A 19,621-nucleotide genomic window follows, 5' to 3' on the forward strand; every position below is an offset into this window, starting at 1 on the left:
TCGGATTCCTTTTATTTTGATTCACACTGCCGTGAACAATCTTTAAGTCGACCCTAAAATATGTGCCTTTTAATTTGCACTCTACCTTTACCTTGCATCACAGGTGAATGCGATTAAGCTGTGTGTGTGACGTCTGTCGTGTTAGCACAACAAACGTTTACGAGTGGATTGTGCCCAGAAAAATGTTACACTGTCACTGCAGTATTCATTGTATTTTCGTTGTTGTACAATTTTATTGTAATCCCTTTTTTGCCAACATTTTTTTAATGCTATTATCTGGAATTAATCGTTTCATTGTCTGCACCTCTGAAAAGGACAGTCTCTCGTGTGTGATTATGTCAATGTCAGCGATAAATATTCAAGACATTTAATAATTTTTACATTGAAAAAAAATGGTTTTACGTGCTGTGGAGTGATGTCCACAAGCAACGTGGCTGTCACTGCCGAGTTCTGCTGCTCTTTCAATCTCCCCCCTCCCCACTGTCGCTGGAGCGGAACGAATTTGTTTTGTTCGTCTTGCCCTGACGTGACCTTGTGCTTCAGCTGGCTGCTGGCACAATATACTCGTGTGGGGGCTTGCTTTCACTGAGCCTTTCATTTGTCCTGACAAAGATATCTCAATATAGGCGGGCCTGCTTGGAGGGTCATGCTTTTGGTATCGGTGGTTGTGTCCAATGAAAGGCTGCGTTTTCACCGGTCAACATTTCCTCGGATTAAAAATTAGAGGGTAAATGTTTTAACATCTCAACTCATCTTTATGTTGGGACAGTTATTTCGTACCCATTTCCCGCTAATTGAAGTCGGCATGTTTTGAAGGTTGCTTAGGGCAGTGGTGAACAATTCCACATTGCTGTGGCAGAGCCAAGTCTTTCCATAGGGTAACCGCTGATGACTTATCACAAAGTCATACTTATATTTGGACTCTGGAGGATGTATTGAATTACTTTACTCTAAGTTAACTATCTAATGCCTCCATGTACTGCTCTGGCAAATAAGAACTTATGAAATGTATAAGATTATTGTATATATTGTTGTTATTAGGCATTGATATTGCGAGGCTACCCTATCGGCTCCAGGTCAGTGCAGCAAAATACATCGATAGACCATACTACGTTCCAACGTTGATGCATACTTCACCAAACCGTACTAACCAGTCTGGTGAAATATGGTAAAGTAACCACCCAAGCCCACTTGGTATGTGGAGGCTTTCATCCATCGTTGGATTGGCAAAAGGGCTGTGTATGGTAATGTTCATTCAAACCTCACTTTTTAAATAGCTGTTTATTTGCCGTGTCAACATGATGACATACCCATTTGCTTGTACGTGTGTGAACAAGGACATGTGTGTTTCCCACAATTTCCAAATATGTTTTTACAGTGAGAGAGAAGAGAAAGAGTAACTATTCAAATAATGTGAGCGTCACGGTGAGTACCATGTCACTGCCTCCACGTTGTTGTTTTTGCCTACCTGTTTCCACCGGTATTCACTAATCGAAGGGAATATACTGGGAAAGAAATAATTTTTTAGAACGGAGCCAACATAAATGTCAGAGAAGAAAATGTTTTTTTATTTGCTTAAACCTTTCGGCTTTTTGGAAACCCTTTGCGTAACAAGCTCCAATACCTTTACAGCTGTGTGTAACTGTGATTCATCAGGGAGTATTTAATTTGCTTTAGAAAAAAAGATTATTTATTGTTGTAACTTTTGTGCGCTGCGTGAGTGATAATTTACACCACTTTTATGGATTGTGCCTTGTAGGTATCTCCTGCCCAAATTTCGAAGAAGTACAGCTCCTGCTCAACCATATTTCTCGATGACAGCACAGTGAGCCAGCCCAACCTTAAATACACTATTAAATGGTGAGTCAGGGAAGTGGACGCACTTAATCTGCGGTTGACAGAACACGATGCCACCAATTGGAGCACAGACGCGTTACGAAACAGAGAGAAATTCTTTCTTTAAAAAAATGCAAACATTTATGCATGTTTGTTTGAACTTCTTTCACACCGTACATAGCCAACCATGCTATCTTCTTGGTTCTTTCGGTAAAGTCACGTAGAAGGGAAGTAATAAAATAATAAAAATAAAACACAATAAAATAATTCTCACGACGTTTCGGCCACAACGCAAGCAGCCGTCCTCAGGTGAAAACCAGGTCTGTCGAGGCGACAGAGTCTGAATTAAACAGCACACGAGCTTGGAGCATATATATAAGCTGGGCGCCTTGACAAAGGAATTTGCATATCAAGAGGAATTTAGCATATTTATGGGAAATGCAGGAATGTGATTAGTACTACATATGCATGTGCATTATGCAGGATTAACAGCATCAAAGGGAGAGGATATGGGAAATGCAGGTATTTGAATAGTACTAATTCAGCATCAAAGGGAGGGGATAGGGGTAGCATTAATAAAGGGAGGGAGTTTTAATAGTATGTAGCTGCAGTAACTAAAACTAACACGTAAACAACTAAAGTATAAACTACATAGTATCATCAGTATACTTACTATACTCTACAGTAAGCTGAGTTACTAACAGTAAGTAATACATTACAATTCTACGTCGTAAAAATTATATAATATGCTTCCATCTAAACTTTATTCTCTTAAATCACACGAGTCTACACCGTACTATATACTGCCATAGAAACCCAACGTTAAATTATATACTGTATTGCTATAAACCACCCAACCATGCTAATCGGAGGTGCAGGAGGAGGACAGCAAACTAAACACACAAACAGATTAACACGTACGCTTTCGCGACCAATATCATCCATAATATAGGTTTTTGGGTTAGATCGCGTATAAAATTATAAATGTGTCGTTAAAACCCACCACCATCCGAGTCAGATTTGGCACGGTACATAAAATACGGAATTTAATATCTGGTACAAAATATGTATCACCGAAGCTATCAACAGAACGTGTGTACAGGATTAACTGCACGTGTGGTAAATGTTATGTTGGGCAAACAGGACGAATGATCAGCACGAGACTAAAAGGACATCAGCGAAATATAAAATTCTCCCAAATGCAACTGTCAGCAGTAGCAGAACACGCGTGCCAACAAGGACGCTCAATTGATTTAGATAATGTTGAAGCTTTGTGCAAAACTAGCAACTACTGGCCAACACTAATTAGAGAATCTATCGAAATGGAAAGAAATCAAAATAACTTTAACCGTTCGGATAGCTACCGTCTTAGTGCTGCGTGGAAGCAAATCATCAAATAATACATTATTTAAATGCATGCCTATAAAGGGCAGCGTACTTCAATAGGGATTACCGTTGGTAGGGCTATTTTAATAAACACAATAGACAGGAAGGACAAGTTCAAAGGGCTCGCATAATGCACATACATAATGTACATTGCCTCAGTAATCCCGCCCCCCATAATTGTGCAAGACCGCAGAAGGGTGGTCAACACATCTACGCCTCTATATAAGGAACTGAACAGTAAGAGACTTTTCCACAAATCTGGCTGTCGCCTGATGAAGCTAGTTGTAATTACTGGCGAAACGTCGTACTCAGATTGTAAATGTTGTGGCTTGGCTCTCCAACACACCGGTTTGCTGTAGTAGTGACGAATTGGCACGTTCTGTTTACGTGACAACCCTTACTAGTTGGCTGTGTCGGGTGGTGGCGGGTTTTAACGACACATTTATATATTTACGCGATCTAACCCACAAAAACAATTGACTTAGATTACACTGTTCAGTGAAACTCTTTTGACTTGTTTGCAATTTGAATTTAAACTTGATCACGTTGTCGTGCCGAGTGCTAAATATCAGCATGCATTTCCTGCACTGGTGCTTGGGATTTGTACAGGTTGTGGCGCTTGTGCCAAGCTAGGTGCACCTTGAGACTTCGTGTCGTGTCGAATTCTGATGGCTTACGTGACAACAGTAGTCAAATTGGATCCATGCACATTCCAAGTGATTTGTATTGGCGACTTGTAACATGTGGACAATATGTAAACATTTAAGCATTTAAACAGGAACATCCCTCAACTGCATGCTGAATTTATTCAAATCAACATTAGATGCTTTTGTTTGGTTATGCGTGTGGTGTAATCAAACAATTTGGAAGGGGCGTCGTTGGTGGATTACTCAGATTTCATTATCTGCATGTTCTTCCCGACTCGGAGAGCTTCTACAGCAGTGGTGGGGCAACCTGCGGCCTGCAGGCTGCATGCATCCCACGGAGCCTCTTGCGATGGCCTGGTCTCAAGTGTGTCTTGAGCAGGGGGCTGCAACCAAAATAACAAGAAGAGCCATTAAGTAAAAACAACTCGTTATGTCAATATGCGCAATGCATGTGAATACGAGACGGTGGCCCTCAAGGAATAATGTCACGAAACACTCATTAAATAATTCTAGATTTGAAGCTTTCCTGACTGCAAGGATTCATACTCTGAGGTTGTTTCGGTAAAGTCACGTAGGTATTAAATAGCCGCATGCGGTTCCGGAGCAGCAGGTTGCTTGACCCCTGGTCTCGGGCGATGCGTGGGGTCATGATCGGCGCACAAGCACGATGTCAAGCTTGCGGCCCAATGAGGTGAAAGAGGGCAGCTCCTGTGACCCACCAACTCGTTTGGGTTGCCCATTGCTGCTCTAAGTGATTGGCAGTAGAACAAGTGGCTTGCTGATACATCTCTGCACAGTTTTAGTATTGCCCTGCATTCGCATCGGTTTTGTCCAGGAACTTCAGTTTCATTTAATATTTGTCTGCTCGTTCAAACATAGGTCCCTCTTCTAAATAACTTGGAGACAATGTAACGTTTTAATTGACATATGTTAAAAAAACATTTTAATTGGTATATTCAGTTATGTTTTTTCTTGCAAAGTTAGTTCTGAAGGTTCTCAGGTGTGATTACTGTAATGCCTTTTTTATAGGTTAAGTTAGAACAGTCATGGTTACTTTAGCTTTTATTTAACGAGAATATCAAGTCGCACAAGAGTAAAGGCTCAAATGTATTAAGACTCACATTTATAAGGTCAGAATGCCCTCTGTATTCCTCTCAGACCTGCTCTCGTAAATATCTGCTTGCCCGGGCGCCCTGCATCCCGTGCTTTGTCTCTGTGCAATAGTCAGCTGGCGGCGGTCACACTGACACCGCCGCTTCTCCCCGTCGGTGGGCCGTGACGCTCCGCAACGTTGATTGTGTGGGGTATCGGGGATCATGTGACCAACAGTATCAGCCCTGGCGGAACCTTGCTCGTGTCCACGGAGCCAGTGTTATAAATGGCCACGGTGTCCTCTGCAGTTTTGTGAGGTAGTAAAAAAATTAATGTGCAGCTCGAGTTCATGTTCGTAATTTAGAATGTAACCGTAATATGCACTTTACACAGTTCTCTTTATAGACCACGCGCATTCACGATCTACATTACCACCAACATGTTGAGAGTTAGATGATCTTTATTGAAAACTAGGTGAGCGCTCATTGGAACTGAGTGTTTATTTTGAGGGAGACCTGAGGCTCTGAAGAATACAGCATTAAAACACATCATCGTAACCAATTGTTGCATTGCAGCACGCCAATGTTAAAGCCCTCAGGCTATTAGTCTAGAATTTAGGATATGATTGTTAACTGCATCGCATACTTTAAAAAGATTGATAAAGATAGCTGAATTGTTGTATTAATCAAATAACCCATATATGGCATTTTATATTGTAAAAGTGGGAGTTTTATTAGAATTCCCAAGTCTGAGACCTGATTGCTTTTAGGTTACGATTTGATTAGCCTCCAGATACTATTATGCAAGTTATTTCTTCCAATTCCAATTGGTCATTGTCCATTCATATTCCTTTCTTTGCTTGACATGTCACCAGTTTAGTCCATGCCCATTCCTTCTGTGCGCCATGGTGGCGAGATGTTAACTATCTTGCCTGGTATACAGGAGGTCGTGGGTTCAACCACGACCCTGCCTGTATATTTGGAGTTTGCATGATCTCCCCGTTGTCACATGGATTTTTATCCAGGTCCTCTGGTTTTTCCCTCCACATTTAGAAACGTGCCTTATAGCTGCTATACATTTCCACATGATAAGCCACTTTTTTGAGTTATCATTTGTGGCCAGGTCGTTTCTGAAAAAGAGCTGTATAGCTCAGTGAGTCCTAACTGGTAAAATGAAAATAGTTTTAAATAGTTAGTTCTAGGAAGGTATCTTGTCTAAATCCTGCTTTATCTTGTAATTATTCGTCTTTCTGACATGCATAAAAACGGTGGGATCCGTGTATGAAACTGGATTTGGTCATCAATCCAGCTATAATAAATATAGAATGACTTTACTCTATCAGGCTTTGATGAAATTGGCACCATAAACATAAGCAAATAAAATTGAGTGAATAAAATGTGATTCCGTGTAACCGTATATTATGACCCTGCCATCTCTCCTGGCCCTCAAACCACTTCACCGCCTGTCCCGGTTCTCTTCTGCCAATTTGATGAGTAGCCTTGCCACCAGACACCATGTAAATGTCATCAAAGTAAAGGCAATACTCCCCCTTTGAGCAGCTGTTGCCATGGTCGCTGTTGTACATGTGTTGGCTTGGCACTTGCACACAGAATTCCTCACAGCCAGCGCTCCATGCCACTTTGTTGCTGTGGTGCAGGGCTCCGTGTCCTGGGTAAACACGAGTTTCTGTCGAGTGTCCCAGGACTCGTTTTGACAGAAGCAACAGGGGATGCACAAAAAAACCCTCCTGCAGGGTTTTAAAATGCTTCCTTCCCTTTATTAATGCTACCCCTATCCCCTCCCTTTGATGCTGCTAATCCTGCATAATGCATTGGCATAATATGACTTTGAAAAACCCCCGCCCACCTACGCATTTCACGAGTAGTACTAGTCGCATTCCTGCATTTCCCATAAATATGCTAAATTCCTCTTGATATGCAGATTATTTTGTCAATGCGCACTTTCCCCCCCTTCCAACCCAGCTTAAATAGACGTTCCAAGCATGGTGGTGTTTCATTTAGATGCTGTCGCCTCGACAGACCTGGTCTTCACCTGAGGACGGCTGCTTGTGTTGTGGCTGAAACGTCGTGAGAATTATTTTATTATGTTTTATTTTTATTATTTTATTACTTCCCTTCTACGTGACTTTACCGAAAGAACCAGGAAGATGCTGTTAACCAGTTTCGCTTATTCGTGAGTTACTAAATGCATACTAATTCCCTATTCGCGACCCGCCAGACTCCAGTAATCGCGGGTGTGCGTCGTGCCAGGCCACCTTCACCGGGGAGGTGCGTGCAGACTTTTACATTTGAAACTGTCTGCGAAGGTTAGGCCACGCCACCTCGGCTGCCCGCGTCGTCCTCGGTCTCGCAGTTATTATCTCGCTCTAAACTCGCTGTAGTGCATTTTTACTTCATACGTCCTTACCTTCGACTCGTTGATACGTCTTGGTATAAACGAGTGGACTGTGAGGTTCGTTAAAAAGAACGCGAATGCAACCGAGGACAGTGTTGCGGCTAACGATGTTGTTATCAAACACCTGCATCTCCTGAGGAGTCATCCTCCCGAATTCCTCACCATCACCACCACATCCATCGTCATCAAATCATCATCAAAGATAATTACAAAAATAAATTGTTCCTTATAATTTATTATTTGGTTTAAACATTTACCATTCCAACCCCCTCCCCCCCCGATGTTCACTTGTGCCGGGAACGTAACATACATTTTTCCCATTGGAACAAGGTTCCTGCATTCGCGAATTCTGCATTCGCGAATTCTGCATCCGCGAGTGTTTTCAAGGACATAACCCTCACGGATAGAGAGGGTTTTATTGTATTGCATGTCCCTTTCCTTGAAAGTAAAGAGGTCATCAATGCCAAAGCTGTTAATGCCACCACATATCACAATCATCCTGGAAGGGTCGGCTCTTACAGTAATGCACCATCTTCTTTCTAGGTCCGTAAAATGCTGCACTACGGGTGTCCACTCCGTAGTCTGGTTGTGTCACCGGCCTTCCTTCCTCCCTTGCATATATGCTGAACAAAGTGGTTGATAAATTCACCTCTTCCAGACAGTGGTCCTCATCATCAGCCACACTCTTGTGTATTTATTGGTGTACACATCTCAGATGTAACATCATAAATCCCTTACACATTTTTAAGTAGACAGCTTTTCTTTATGGGAATGCCATAATATCCCAGAAGTTCCCCTGTACCTTCTGTCCAAACAGAATAATACTGCTTGCTTACAAGCTGCAGAATAAATCCAAACATCCTCTTCACTTTTCAGCTCTACTCTTGTTATTTGCCTGGTAGTAAAATCTTTCATTGCTACATAACGGTCTCCCTGCTTGAATCCTCAATCGTGTGGTTTTTTTTAAGCACAGTTTGACGTGATTTTAGATGCTCCGCAGAATAATTCTCACGAACATCTTTCCTGGAATGCTTATTAAACGCATCCGTGTAGAACTCGTACACTCTTTTATATTCTTATATAATGGTACGATATTGGAGTTGTTTCCCCAGTCATTTGACAACCTTTCCCTGCTCATGTGTCTTTGATTATTTTATGCATTTCCTCCAGCATGTCTCTTAACCACCTTCCTGTAAATCCTCAGCAATTTTTGTCTGCGCACACTTTTGCTGCCTTACCCCAGGTTCTTTAAATTTAAAATCTTAACGGGCATTGGGGTTTGGATTACTCAATGATAATTATTTTGATGATGTACAGTTGTGTTGGTGAAGTAATTAATATATTGGTCACCATTTAAGATTGTCTGCCTGTTCAGCGAAACATCTCGTGCCATGATGGAGAAATGCTATTCGTGTTGTTCACTGACTTCACAAGATTTTGTTGGCTTCTATTTTAAATGACACAACCTAAAAGTGAGTGCACACTTTGTAAAAGTTAAAACATCGTGGAATATATTGCACTATAATTCTTGAGACAATGAAGTCAGCAGGAAATTAGGACAAGTAATTGTAATTCAACCTGAAGTTTTAGGTAATTTGAACTCACCCACCCACTGAGCTTCTAATGTACTCATTTGGTGGGCTGTGTACATGTACTGGCGATGACCCGATTTAAAACCAGACATGTATGTCTGTTGGCATCGTGTGACTAGTTCATTGTGAACGTAAATCATTTTGCAATTGAATGTATGTAACTTTTATTGTATGAAAAAACATTCTTTCCAAATTATACGAAGCTGCTTCAATTATTGTTGTAATTAATTTACCGTAGGTTTCTTCAAATGTCAAAAAATATTCATGCCTCTGTGCATGTTGACTTAAATTTAAATTACGTAAGAAAATACTTTCAAATAATGTTGTCTTTTAATTGCAGCGTGGCACTTGCAATATACTACCACATTAAAAACAGGTAAGAGCAGATTTACATACGGCTGTTTATTCAAGGAATATTCTGTTATTCTCAAAACGCAGGACAATAACCACGTGATACAACTATTGAGATTCATTTTTATGAGATTCACCTGTTTAACCATCCATTCATAGTATGCATGATTTAGTTGTGGATATTTGTTTTAAAAGTTGATATTAAGACATCGATGCATGGATACAGTACATGACAGCTGCCAGTGTAACGCTGGTATATTTTCACAAGGATTGGTGAATGTCTGTGACAATTGTGTTATACTGAAAAATGGTTTAGTGGTTTCATATATATGGTTAGCACTTACCATCTCAATGTTCCTGCTACTAAGTGGCACCGAAAAGTAACTGAAAATGTAAGAAAACACTTAGGTTTTATCGCATTATGATTATCTTACCCCATTGTATCACCCTGCGTAATTAACACCAATGTAATATGAAGTCAAGTGGAGCGAAGGAGTTTTTTTGGTATTAAGAATTCCAGTCAACGAGTTTCCATTGGGTGGTGGTCATCTCCATTTTTGTCCCTGAACCATTTGTGAAAATGTTACAAATGATGGGGGACATATTACCATCCCAAAATTTGTCCCTGGTTACCATAGCGTAGTTGCTGTACTTTAGCTTTTCATTTTATATTTGAACAATGTTTAGCGGCACGGTAAATATGAAACGTTTCAGTGATGCACCTGAAACGGCGACGCATGAGCGTGAAGCTTTTGTGGCAACACGAAAGTCACGTGGTGTTGTTGCTGGTGTAGCTTCGATATCCTGCAGAATACCGATGCCCAGATGAGGTCTTTTTTTGTAACCCTTTCACTTTATCTAATGGTTGCATATTTTTGTCTTCAATAAAATGTCCTTATTATAAAATTGTATTCGTATCGATATTTTCTAAGTGTAATTGTTTGTCATTCACAGGGATACTACTATCCGAACTCTTGACATATTTGATGAGAAACGTCATCCTTTAACGGTGAGTAAAGTAGACGGAGTACGTTTTACTCTTCACTGAATTATAGATTCATACTTATGTTAAGTTGAAGCCAACACTTGTTTTAATTTAAACTACATTGTTGTTCAATAGATTTTAATTATCTAGCCTGTATAGAGCCGGTCGTAAGTGAATAAGCGACTGATTCGGATGGTGTAAATTATAATTATGTTCCAGAAGGGCTAAATGAGCTAAAATTGTATATATTTACAGTTAGAATTAGTTGAGCAATAAAGTGTATGGAGATTTTCTAGGCTGCTTAATGCAAAAAAACTCATCTAAATTCTGAAAATATCAAATGTACTTCTTTGTTATGTTTAAACCTAGGTATTCAGCAAGGGGTATAATGAGATTGTTATATATGATGAATCTATATAGTATACTAGCTTTACTACCCGGCTTTGTCCGGTACTTGGATTCACCATGCCCGGCCGCCTTTGTATTCTCAGTGGCGATGTTCACACCAAACCCATTACTCGTTTGAGGTTGAGTCGACCTAGGGGAGGCCCAGGACCGGTTCAAATAATCGTCACCGGTGGTGGCCGTGAGCGAGAATCGAACTTGGGTCGCCGAGTTCGTAGCGCAGCGCGCTAAGCACTACGCATGCGCGGGTCACATGACAGATGTGACGTCACAGCTCACTTTCCGGGCTAAAAAATATGCATTATTGAGCTCCCCCTCCCCACCCCAAAAAAATACAAAAGTGTATTTTTATAATTTTTGCATGGTGTACAGTCTGGAAAGTACCCACATGGCAAATTTCAAGTTTGTTGCATGTCGGGAAGTACGCTAAACATTTTGAACAGACACACATAGTCACAAATTTCCATTTTATATATATAGAGATAATATGTTCACTAATTCAGTGTTTTGTGTACTTTGTTGAAGAGTATGATACGAAAGCTGTTAAACCCCAGGCAAAGTAGTTATAGTTGAGGGTAAATTAGACACGGTAGCATAATCACCACACTGATGGAGGGACCACTGTATTTTCAAAACAGGATAATTGCTCGAAATGCGTTGACCACTGTCTTGTAGGCTTAAAGGTAATTAATTGTGTCGAAACATACACACGAAACGCGACAGAATTGTAGTGTTTTGTGTTGAACAGGCCCTGCTGCGTTGTGTGGATGGCTCTGGCCTTCCTCACACTGCTCTTGAGACTCGGAAAGTCGAATGCAGTCCAGACTTTTTGCCGATTAATCAAGTGTTGATGGAAAGCATTGCTCCAAGAAGCCCATACACTCATGGACTAACGTTATCTTATTTCTACCTGAATAAACACACTCGTTTTACGATCAGTAAACCAGCGCACAATGAGCTTCTGTACAATTATAAAAATGCACTCGTTGCCTTGTGTATCCCGTTTTATCTCCAGTTATAAGTCATTGCAGTGTTATTCAGCTGGCATTTATACCTCGTTACATTACAAGACACTGTAGACCCTTCTACCAGATGCGTTGGGTACCGCACTTCACAGGCGATTACGGAGTAAGCGGTGCTGCGGTGTTTCGCACCCTGCTCTTCACGCACAAGTCTTGCGGCCTAAGTTTGAATCCCATCCACGGTTAATATCAGTGGTGAATGCTGTCTGAACAAGTCCTAGCCGCCCCCATCACCAACCCACTCTGACCGCCGTGGTGAAGTATGGTCAAACAACTGCCATAACTGAGTTGTTGTGAGGAGGTTTTTGTCTAGGAGTCAACGGACAAAGATACACTGAGGCATAAGGTCCAATGTTGGCTTGTTAACAAGAAGCTAATTACCCTATGAGACCTCCTTTACCAGTGGCAACTGGTACAAAAACTTACACCTTTATACAAGGGATCATGTTTGCAATAACCACAACACAAGCAGTCAAAATGTAAACAAAAAGTAACATCTGGTCCAACACCAATGGAGACTAGGCTCTAAGAAAAGCTGTCTCGAGTGTGGACCAATCAACTTCAAGGACAGTGCATATCATTATCAGAGTTGTTTCTTTTTGTTTGCATTTTGACTACTTGTGTTGTGGTTATTGCAAACATGATCCCTTGTATAAAGGTGTCCATTTTTGTACCATTTGAAAGAGTAAAAACCTATTACTATAAGAAGCTAATTAACCTATAACATGTTAAATGCGAGTATATTAGCTCCTTCTGCACATTTTATTGACGAATGTGCAGAAGCATAGCTTGAAGAAGGTTTATTTCACCACTTGAATTCCATCCATTTTCAGGGGATCTGTCCTTTGGGATGATCTATTGGCAAACACACTCATCCTCGCAGCTTTTGTAGTTATCCTTGAGATTTTGCATGGCATGAGTGTTCGTTGGCATGAGTGTAGTGAAATGAGGTCAGCCTACATAAACATATATCTACATGACTGGGTAGTAATTGTGCACTTCCTGTAAGTGGTAGTGCGCTGCAAAGCCAGAGGAAATGTATTCCATAACAATCATGGATTTTCGACAGGACTTGATGTGCGTAACATGCATACTTACTAATGTAAACAATGCTTCTCTTAGCTGTAAAAGTTACGTGAATTGACACTTCTATGTTGACAAATAACCTAATGTGCCCTTCCCCCTCCTCCCGCTGTCCCTTTGCTTCCCCCAATATGTTATGTATCTTACTCCCCTTCCCCTCCCCATGTAAGCCTTCAAGGCCCTTGCACGCGGTCCCCCACCTGGGTGGGACAGCGAGCACAATCCCCCCCCCGCTTCGTTGGGCACCTGTCACGCCGAAATCGAGCTGCCGTTCGCGGGGGTTTCTGCCCCCCCCCACCCCATCCGTGCTGCGATCGGCATTTTGTGCCGGGCTCGCGTTGAGCTGTCATTTAAAAACATGGAAAAGAACCTAACGTGCACTCCTTGTTCCAGAAAGTGGAAGTGCCAGTGGACTACAGTGTTAACGACCCGGAGCACAGGCACATCTACCGCTTCCTGAGAAACCTTTTCAGCGCAGCCCAACTCACAGCTGAATGTGCCATTATCACTCTGGTAAGAAGGCATGCCTAGACCATCTACCAGGTACCATTAGTCAAATTAATCCTATCATTTGTTAATTGTCATCAACTTGTTCCTTTACATCATCGCATTACGCTTTACTCCACTCATGCCGTCTGTCAGACGAGGACTTCTTTACGGAAGTGCCTGTGAACAGGACCGTGCGGTTACCTTCTGTGGATTTCGGTGAAAAGAAACTACTAATACCAAAAAATCTAAATTGAAACTTGTGCTTTCTGTGGACACTCTCCCTGCAGGTGTACGTTGAAAGGCTGATGACTTACGGCGAGATCGACATCTGCCCCAGCAACTGGAAGCGGATACTGTTGGGAGCCATCCTGCTGTCCTCCAAGGTGTGGGATGACCAAGCTGTGTGGAATGTGGACTACTGCCAGATCCTCAAGGACATCGCTGTCGATGACGTGTGCGTGCCTCCACAGCTGTCTCTCTCTGCTGTGCCCTCGTGTATTGTGGGCGCCACGGTGGCTAGGAGATGTTAACGACCTCGCCCTGGTATACAGGAGGTCGTGGGTTCGATCCCGACCCTGACGCCTGTATATTTAGAGTCTGCATGCTCTTCCTGTGGTCGCGTGGATTTTTCTCTCCACATTTAGGAACATGCATTTAGGGCATTTTGCTGCTATACATTTCCATGTGATAAGCCACTTTGTTGAGCTATCATTTGTGGCCAGGTCGCTTCTAAAAAAGAGCTACTTAGCTCAGTGGGCCTTACCTGGTAAAATAAAAAAATTTGTTTCGTTCATCGTACCCTTTGCTTTCTTATAGATCTCTCAGTGGCCAAGTTTTCATGCAAACGTAAAGTACATACACATTGTATTGACACTGAATATTATACAAGTGATCTTTGTTGGAGTAGAGGAAATGGTGCTTTAATCAAAAGGTATGTTTACATTTTTGATAACGGATGTGTAAAGTGTTATCTTAAGAATTTTCTTTTTTTAAATACACAATTTAAAGCAGGTGAATAACCTGTTGAATTTAAACGTCTCTCTTTTTTAAGGGAGACCTGGAACAAAGCAATACAGGATGCATGTAAACAGTAGAACAACATCACAAAACTCTACTTGAGTTTCAATAAGATACAGTTACGCTATGTATGGAATAATCCAAAAGCACTTTCATATTGACTAAGTAACAAATCCAGTTGCATATGACAAATTTACAATTCAGAATAGTTTTCAACATAATAGAGATGCAGTGTTATTCCACCTATGATCTATGTGCTATGAAGTTGGGCCTTTCATGGCGGAGTTACTGACTAATGTGTTAGTTCATGCTTCCTGCTATTAGGAAGCCACCGGAGCTATGCACTTTCAAATCTAGATTGAAAACTCATTTCTTTGGAACTGCTTTTTGTGTTTAGTTTGTTGTCCTTTGCCCGCAACTCTGATTCGCGCGGTTGGATATGTATTGTGCAAAAGAAGTTCAACAACATACATACACGCATGCGCCTCCTGTCCCTTGCCAATCATCCCCTACTTAGAATACTGGACATCTGTGAAAGAGTTTCATAACTCATCGGATTCCTTCAGTCTGAATGAAGATTCTGCTTCTGAGAATAGTCTTTTAATTATCTGAATTGCTACCAAACTTGGTTAATTTACACATAAGTAGATTAATTGCCTGTTATAACCATTCGATTGGATGTATAATACGCTTATTGTATATACACAATAATATGATACTCGAGAGAAAACCATACGTTTGACCATGTCCTTTCGTGTATTGACAACGTAACAGTTGCTAAAGTTTAATCATTTATTTTGTTCCACCTTTCGCAGAGCGAGGGGCGCCTCAACGTAGATGCCTCCATATCTGAGGGCTCCTTACCGGGTTGGCGTCGTGCCCGTCAAACACATACTTGAGCTGCTGCGTGATGATTTGTGCTCATTGGGGTAATTTTTTCCTCCCCCCCCCCCCCCCACAGGAATGAACTGGAGAGGCAGTTTCTAGAGCTGCTGCAGTTTAACATCAACGTCCCAGCAAGTGTTTATGCCAAGTATTACTTTGACCTCCGTTCGCTGGCCGACTGCAACAATTTGAGCTTCCCTCTGGAGCCCCTCTGCAAGGAGAGGGCCCATAGACTGGAGGTGAGGATGCGTGCATTCTCTTGCGCGCATTACGATACAGCCAAACGTATTAAACACATTTAGTTTCCTGACAGGGTGATAATTACTGTTATTTTGTCTTGGACATGTGTATATATATTTTTTGGTAAATTTACAGCAGAATTATTTAATTGGAAAAATCACGTAGCAATATTGCCCCCCCCTACTGACACATGAATGCCCAGTTGAAGGCTGATGCTGTGTAAACCTTGTGCTGCACAGGGGCAGCTGCCTAGGCCAGACCTGCCGCAGGCCATTAAAATGGTTAAGATGACGTGATACCAAGCAAGTACTTTGAGTAGCGGAGGCATTTAAACGCCTTGTAAATGCAAATCCTTATATACAAAGTGTGTACCATCATGGACTCTCTGCAACCTTAGGGGCCTTCTGATATAACCTTGGATAATATGAGCACGTGCTTTTTTTGTTAGAACTGCCAAAGTTTAGAATTGATAACGTTTTAAAATCGTAATTTAAAAAAATACGTCCCTGGGCTTTAAAGGAACTGTGTGAAATGAACTCGGGTATGTGCATGCACCTGCTGATCCGTTCTAGGTAAACCCAGGCTGCACACATTCCTGTTTTGTCTTGCACCATTTAAGCTTTGGACTTGGCTCACAAGCTCATTATCATCCCAGATGTTATGGGTATGCAGTTTCCATATGCAGTCTTGATTAACTTAAGATGATGAAGTGCCATTTAGTGGTGTCTGAGGCTTAAGAGATCCAAATAAAGATCGAATTAGCAGGAGAATTGTATAGGTTTATTCGGCTGCCTTGTTCACATTTAAACCTGTGTTATTGTAGTGTCTTGTTTGGTATTGATGCCTGGCATTGTTATCGTAAAGTATGACTTCAGCATTAGTCTATTTTAAACGAGGCGTTTTGATGCAGATATAACTTGACAAAAAACGGATGGTAGCTCGTTACAAATGTTGGGATCTGTTGACGTTAACTTGAGAAAAAAATTCCCTTTCCAGGCCATCTCCCGTCTCTGTGAAGACAAATACAGAGATTTATCGAAGACTTCTCTGCGAAAGTCCGTCAGCGCTGACAATTTAATCGAAAAACGGACATTCGCAGCCATTCTGCCGTAGTGGCTGTGAACGAGCGCATCCGACAACTTCAATTAATTCAACGTACATTGAGGCTGTCGGAAATATTTTTTGCAAGGTAAAGTATGCGGTGCGATTCTGTGCATTGCCAGCCCTTTTGACATCCTTCTGTTTTACGTGACAAATTTGGAAATATAGAAACGCGCACACGCAAAAAAAGCGATCGCTTAAATGTTATGATTTTGCTAAAGTATATTGCACCATATATTAAGGGCTTAAATGTCTTAAAAAACATTTCTTTAACTCGCTTTTTTCTAAGTGAAAGTAGTTTCATGTGCTCCCAAAGTAGAACCTTAATTCTTGCCAATAGCGTAAACATTTTTGAAAATTACGGTAATGAATGAGTCATCACCAGACATCCCAAGTGACAGAAAATAATGGCTGACGAAAGGCATTTTGCAATGGAAAGTTTGGCAAGCGGCAGTGGAGCTATAACTGCAAAACTGTTATGCGAGCTCAGTTGGGGAAGGAGGCCTGGGGAGAGTTGAGAGCTTAACTGCATTGTGATAATGTTTGCATCTTCAGCACTTGTAGCTGTGCAGTCGATGTTATACTTATGGTACGTGCTGGTTTTTGAATAAGCACAGCCTAGCATGAATGGTGAAGCATTCAGAAGTTTTCTAAATGGTAATGCAAGTACTTCTGTAGACCTCATGTATACATTTTAATTGTCAGTGATTTAAGACGGTCTGTCATATGGAAAAGGAAGCATTGGACCAATCTCTTGAGTCGTTTGTGGATGGGGGTGGTATAGGAAGCGTGGTCGGAGTCTCTTTTCAAATAGAACTATCGAAAAGGGTATACTTTTTATAAACAGCTCCTCTGTGTGTATGGTTTTATGGGTGTAGAAAACATTTAATACAATGGATAAACCAGTCACAGTGCTATTTAACACTCCGTATCCAGAGTCTGCAGAAGATCGGACCTGGAGCTAGAATCCAATGAGTCGAATGAAATGCGTTGGGTTTTTTTCCGTCAAAAAACATCAGGAGGGGCCTATTGTTTAAATTCTTAATTCTGCAGAATGTGAATTGTGTGAATATCGCGTGCGTGCACTATCCGTGTGCCTTATGTTTACTCCAGTGTGAACCCTAAGATGTGCGTCGTGCACTTGCATGCGCTTGTGCGCACACACACACACACACAACGCTAAGCGCAACAACCAATAATGTGAATAATGCAGAGGACCCTTTTAATGAATTGGCTTGGCCAAGCTGTATTTTCTTTTTTAAAGCAGGGCTATCCAGCTTGGATAGAAATGATGGAAAGAGAAAGTGAGCTGCCTGAAGCCCCAAGAGACCGCCTCGCTCCAGGATTCCAGAATCCTTTTAGTGGCATTGTGCGTTGCTGTATCGGGGTCATTGTAACGGGAGCTGTAGGAGTGGCTGGAGTAACTAGCGGGCCTGTGGGGTTTCTTGTGTGGGATGACGGCAGGGAACATTCTAGCAAACAAAGAAAATGGAAATCAAGACCGTGTTATTGTAGTTGGAATTTTTTTTCTCTCCTCACTTTTTTTTGCCTTATTTACTTGTCTTTTACTTTGTACGGTTTGTGACTTTTTTTCGTATATATTTTTTTCATTTGCAGCGGTATTCTTTGTTTACCGCCTCTTTTTGTGAGGATATCCGTCTGATTTGTTTATCCCGAGATGTTGTTTATTTTCTTAATGTCTGCGGCTTATATATAAATGTTTCAAAGTAATAATGCATTACTCTTCCCGAACGTACATTTTTATTAACAGAAAATAATTTGGTTTCTTAATACAGCTTATATGATGACGAGTAAGTTTTATTTTACTCTACTGAATTCCTTTAATTAGCTCAGAGTTAATTGATGCTCATTATCACATTGTATAGAGGGCACCTGGCTAATGAAATTCATGGTGGGACATTCATGTTACTCGATTTAATTGTACGTCATTTTCAGATTTTAGCTTTGACACCTGCACGTATAATGAGCTGCTTCTGCCAGTGTAAAGCGGTCAACAATGTCCACTTTTGCAGCAGGTGTTTCAATTTGTCGTAATTTCTAGCAGATGATGATTTGGTTGCAGACTTATTTAAATATCAACTTCACGTGAATGAACAAAAGACTGCACTTTCGATCCACTTGAGTTGTTTTCTGTGTGCAGCATCCGTGGCTTATAATACATCGACTTTAAAGTAGCATTTCTGCACATGAATACAAATGACAAGTGAATACGTTTTTTTTTTTAAAGCGTATTGTAGATAGTTTTTGAAAATGTACATTTTACGAAAAAAGAAAATACGCGTGCTCATTTGGCAGGAATATGATATCATTGTATTATCTTCCGTGCGGAACATGAATGGATACTAGCATGTGATCGACGTGGGATATTTTCTCATTCACCTCGTGTAGAGTGTGGTGCTAAAGATGGATATGATTCCTTATCGTTACTTCAACGCAAAAGTTTGGTAAAATAACAAAATAACATATTGCAGTATTGGGATGCTTGGGATTATACAAAAGCATAGAAAATGTAGCATCCATTGACCATTGTTAAATTATGCGTTCATAGCATGCCATATATACTCCTTTGTGTTTGCTTTGATTGACACATGATAATCTTATATTCAACGATACTTGGTATTGTTGAAATTGTGTACGTAACGATGCACCCTTTACGGTGTTGATGATGATGATGAACTGTTATTTCTTGCTGTAGTAACTATCTGTGGGGGCCGCCACGCACGTAACGCGCGTGACCCTGTTCCGGATTGCGCGCCGAAGATGTATTGCCGTATTCGAGTGGGCGTTGTGAAGTGGTGGTCCAACAGGAGGGGGGGGCGGGTGGGGAAAGAAAGCGAAGCTTGTAAGGTTATTTAAACCAGTGTAACATTGGCACTCGCGTTTTTTTTTTATGGAGACGTTAAATAGGTTACACTTAAACCTGGGAATAGTGAAAGGGATATGTAATTAATAATTTGTAGAAGTACAATAAATAGGTAAACATTTTATGTTTGGCATGAACTGTTATGAAACGTAACACCAAAAAATGCCATTATCTATCAAAAATCAAGTATT

The 19,621-nt window shown here is 41.1% G+C and overlaps 1 protein-coding gene across 1 annotated transcript in view; it reads left to right on the forward strand.

The window, feature by feature from the left end:
• LOC133345862 (cyclin-Y-like protein 1) overlaps nucleotides 1-19,340 on the forward strand; it is a 35,140-nt gene extending 15,800 nt beyond the window's left edge. The window contains exons 3-10 of the mRNA XM_061556913.1: nucleotides 1,379-1,425; nucleotides 1,760-1,860; nucleotides 9,309-9,344; nucleotides 10,274-10,328; nucleotides 13,208-13,327; nucleotides 13,591-13,757; nucleotides 15,282-15,444; nucleotides 16,442-19,340. Of these exons, the coding sequence (XP_061412897.1) occupies nucleotides 1,379-1,425; nucleotides 1,760-1,860; nucleotides 9,309-9,344; nucleotides 10,274-10,328; nucleotides 13,208-13,327; nucleotides 13,591-13,757; nucleotides 15,282-15,444; nucleotides 16,442-16,558 (806 nt within the window). The 3' untranslated portion in view covers nucleotides 16,559-19,340. The remainder of the gene's footprint in view (nucleotides 1-1,378; nucleotides 1,426-1,759; nucleotides 1,861-9,308; nucleotides 9,345-10,273; nucleotides 10,329-13,207; nucleotides 13,328-13,590; nucleotides 13,758-15,281; nucleotides 15,445-16,441) is intronic.
• Nucleotides 19,341-19,621: the final 281 nt, after the last annotated feature.

Source organism: Lethenteron reissneri, chromosome 23, assembly GCF_015708825.2.
Source record: "Lethenteron reissneri isolate LAM-NWPU_2019-01 chromosome 23, ASM1570882v1, whole genome shotgun sequence".
Taxonomy (NCBI): domain Eukaryota; kingdom Metazoa; phylum Chordata; class Hyperoartia; order Petromyzontiformes; family Petromyzontidae; genus Lethenteron; species Lethenteron reissneri.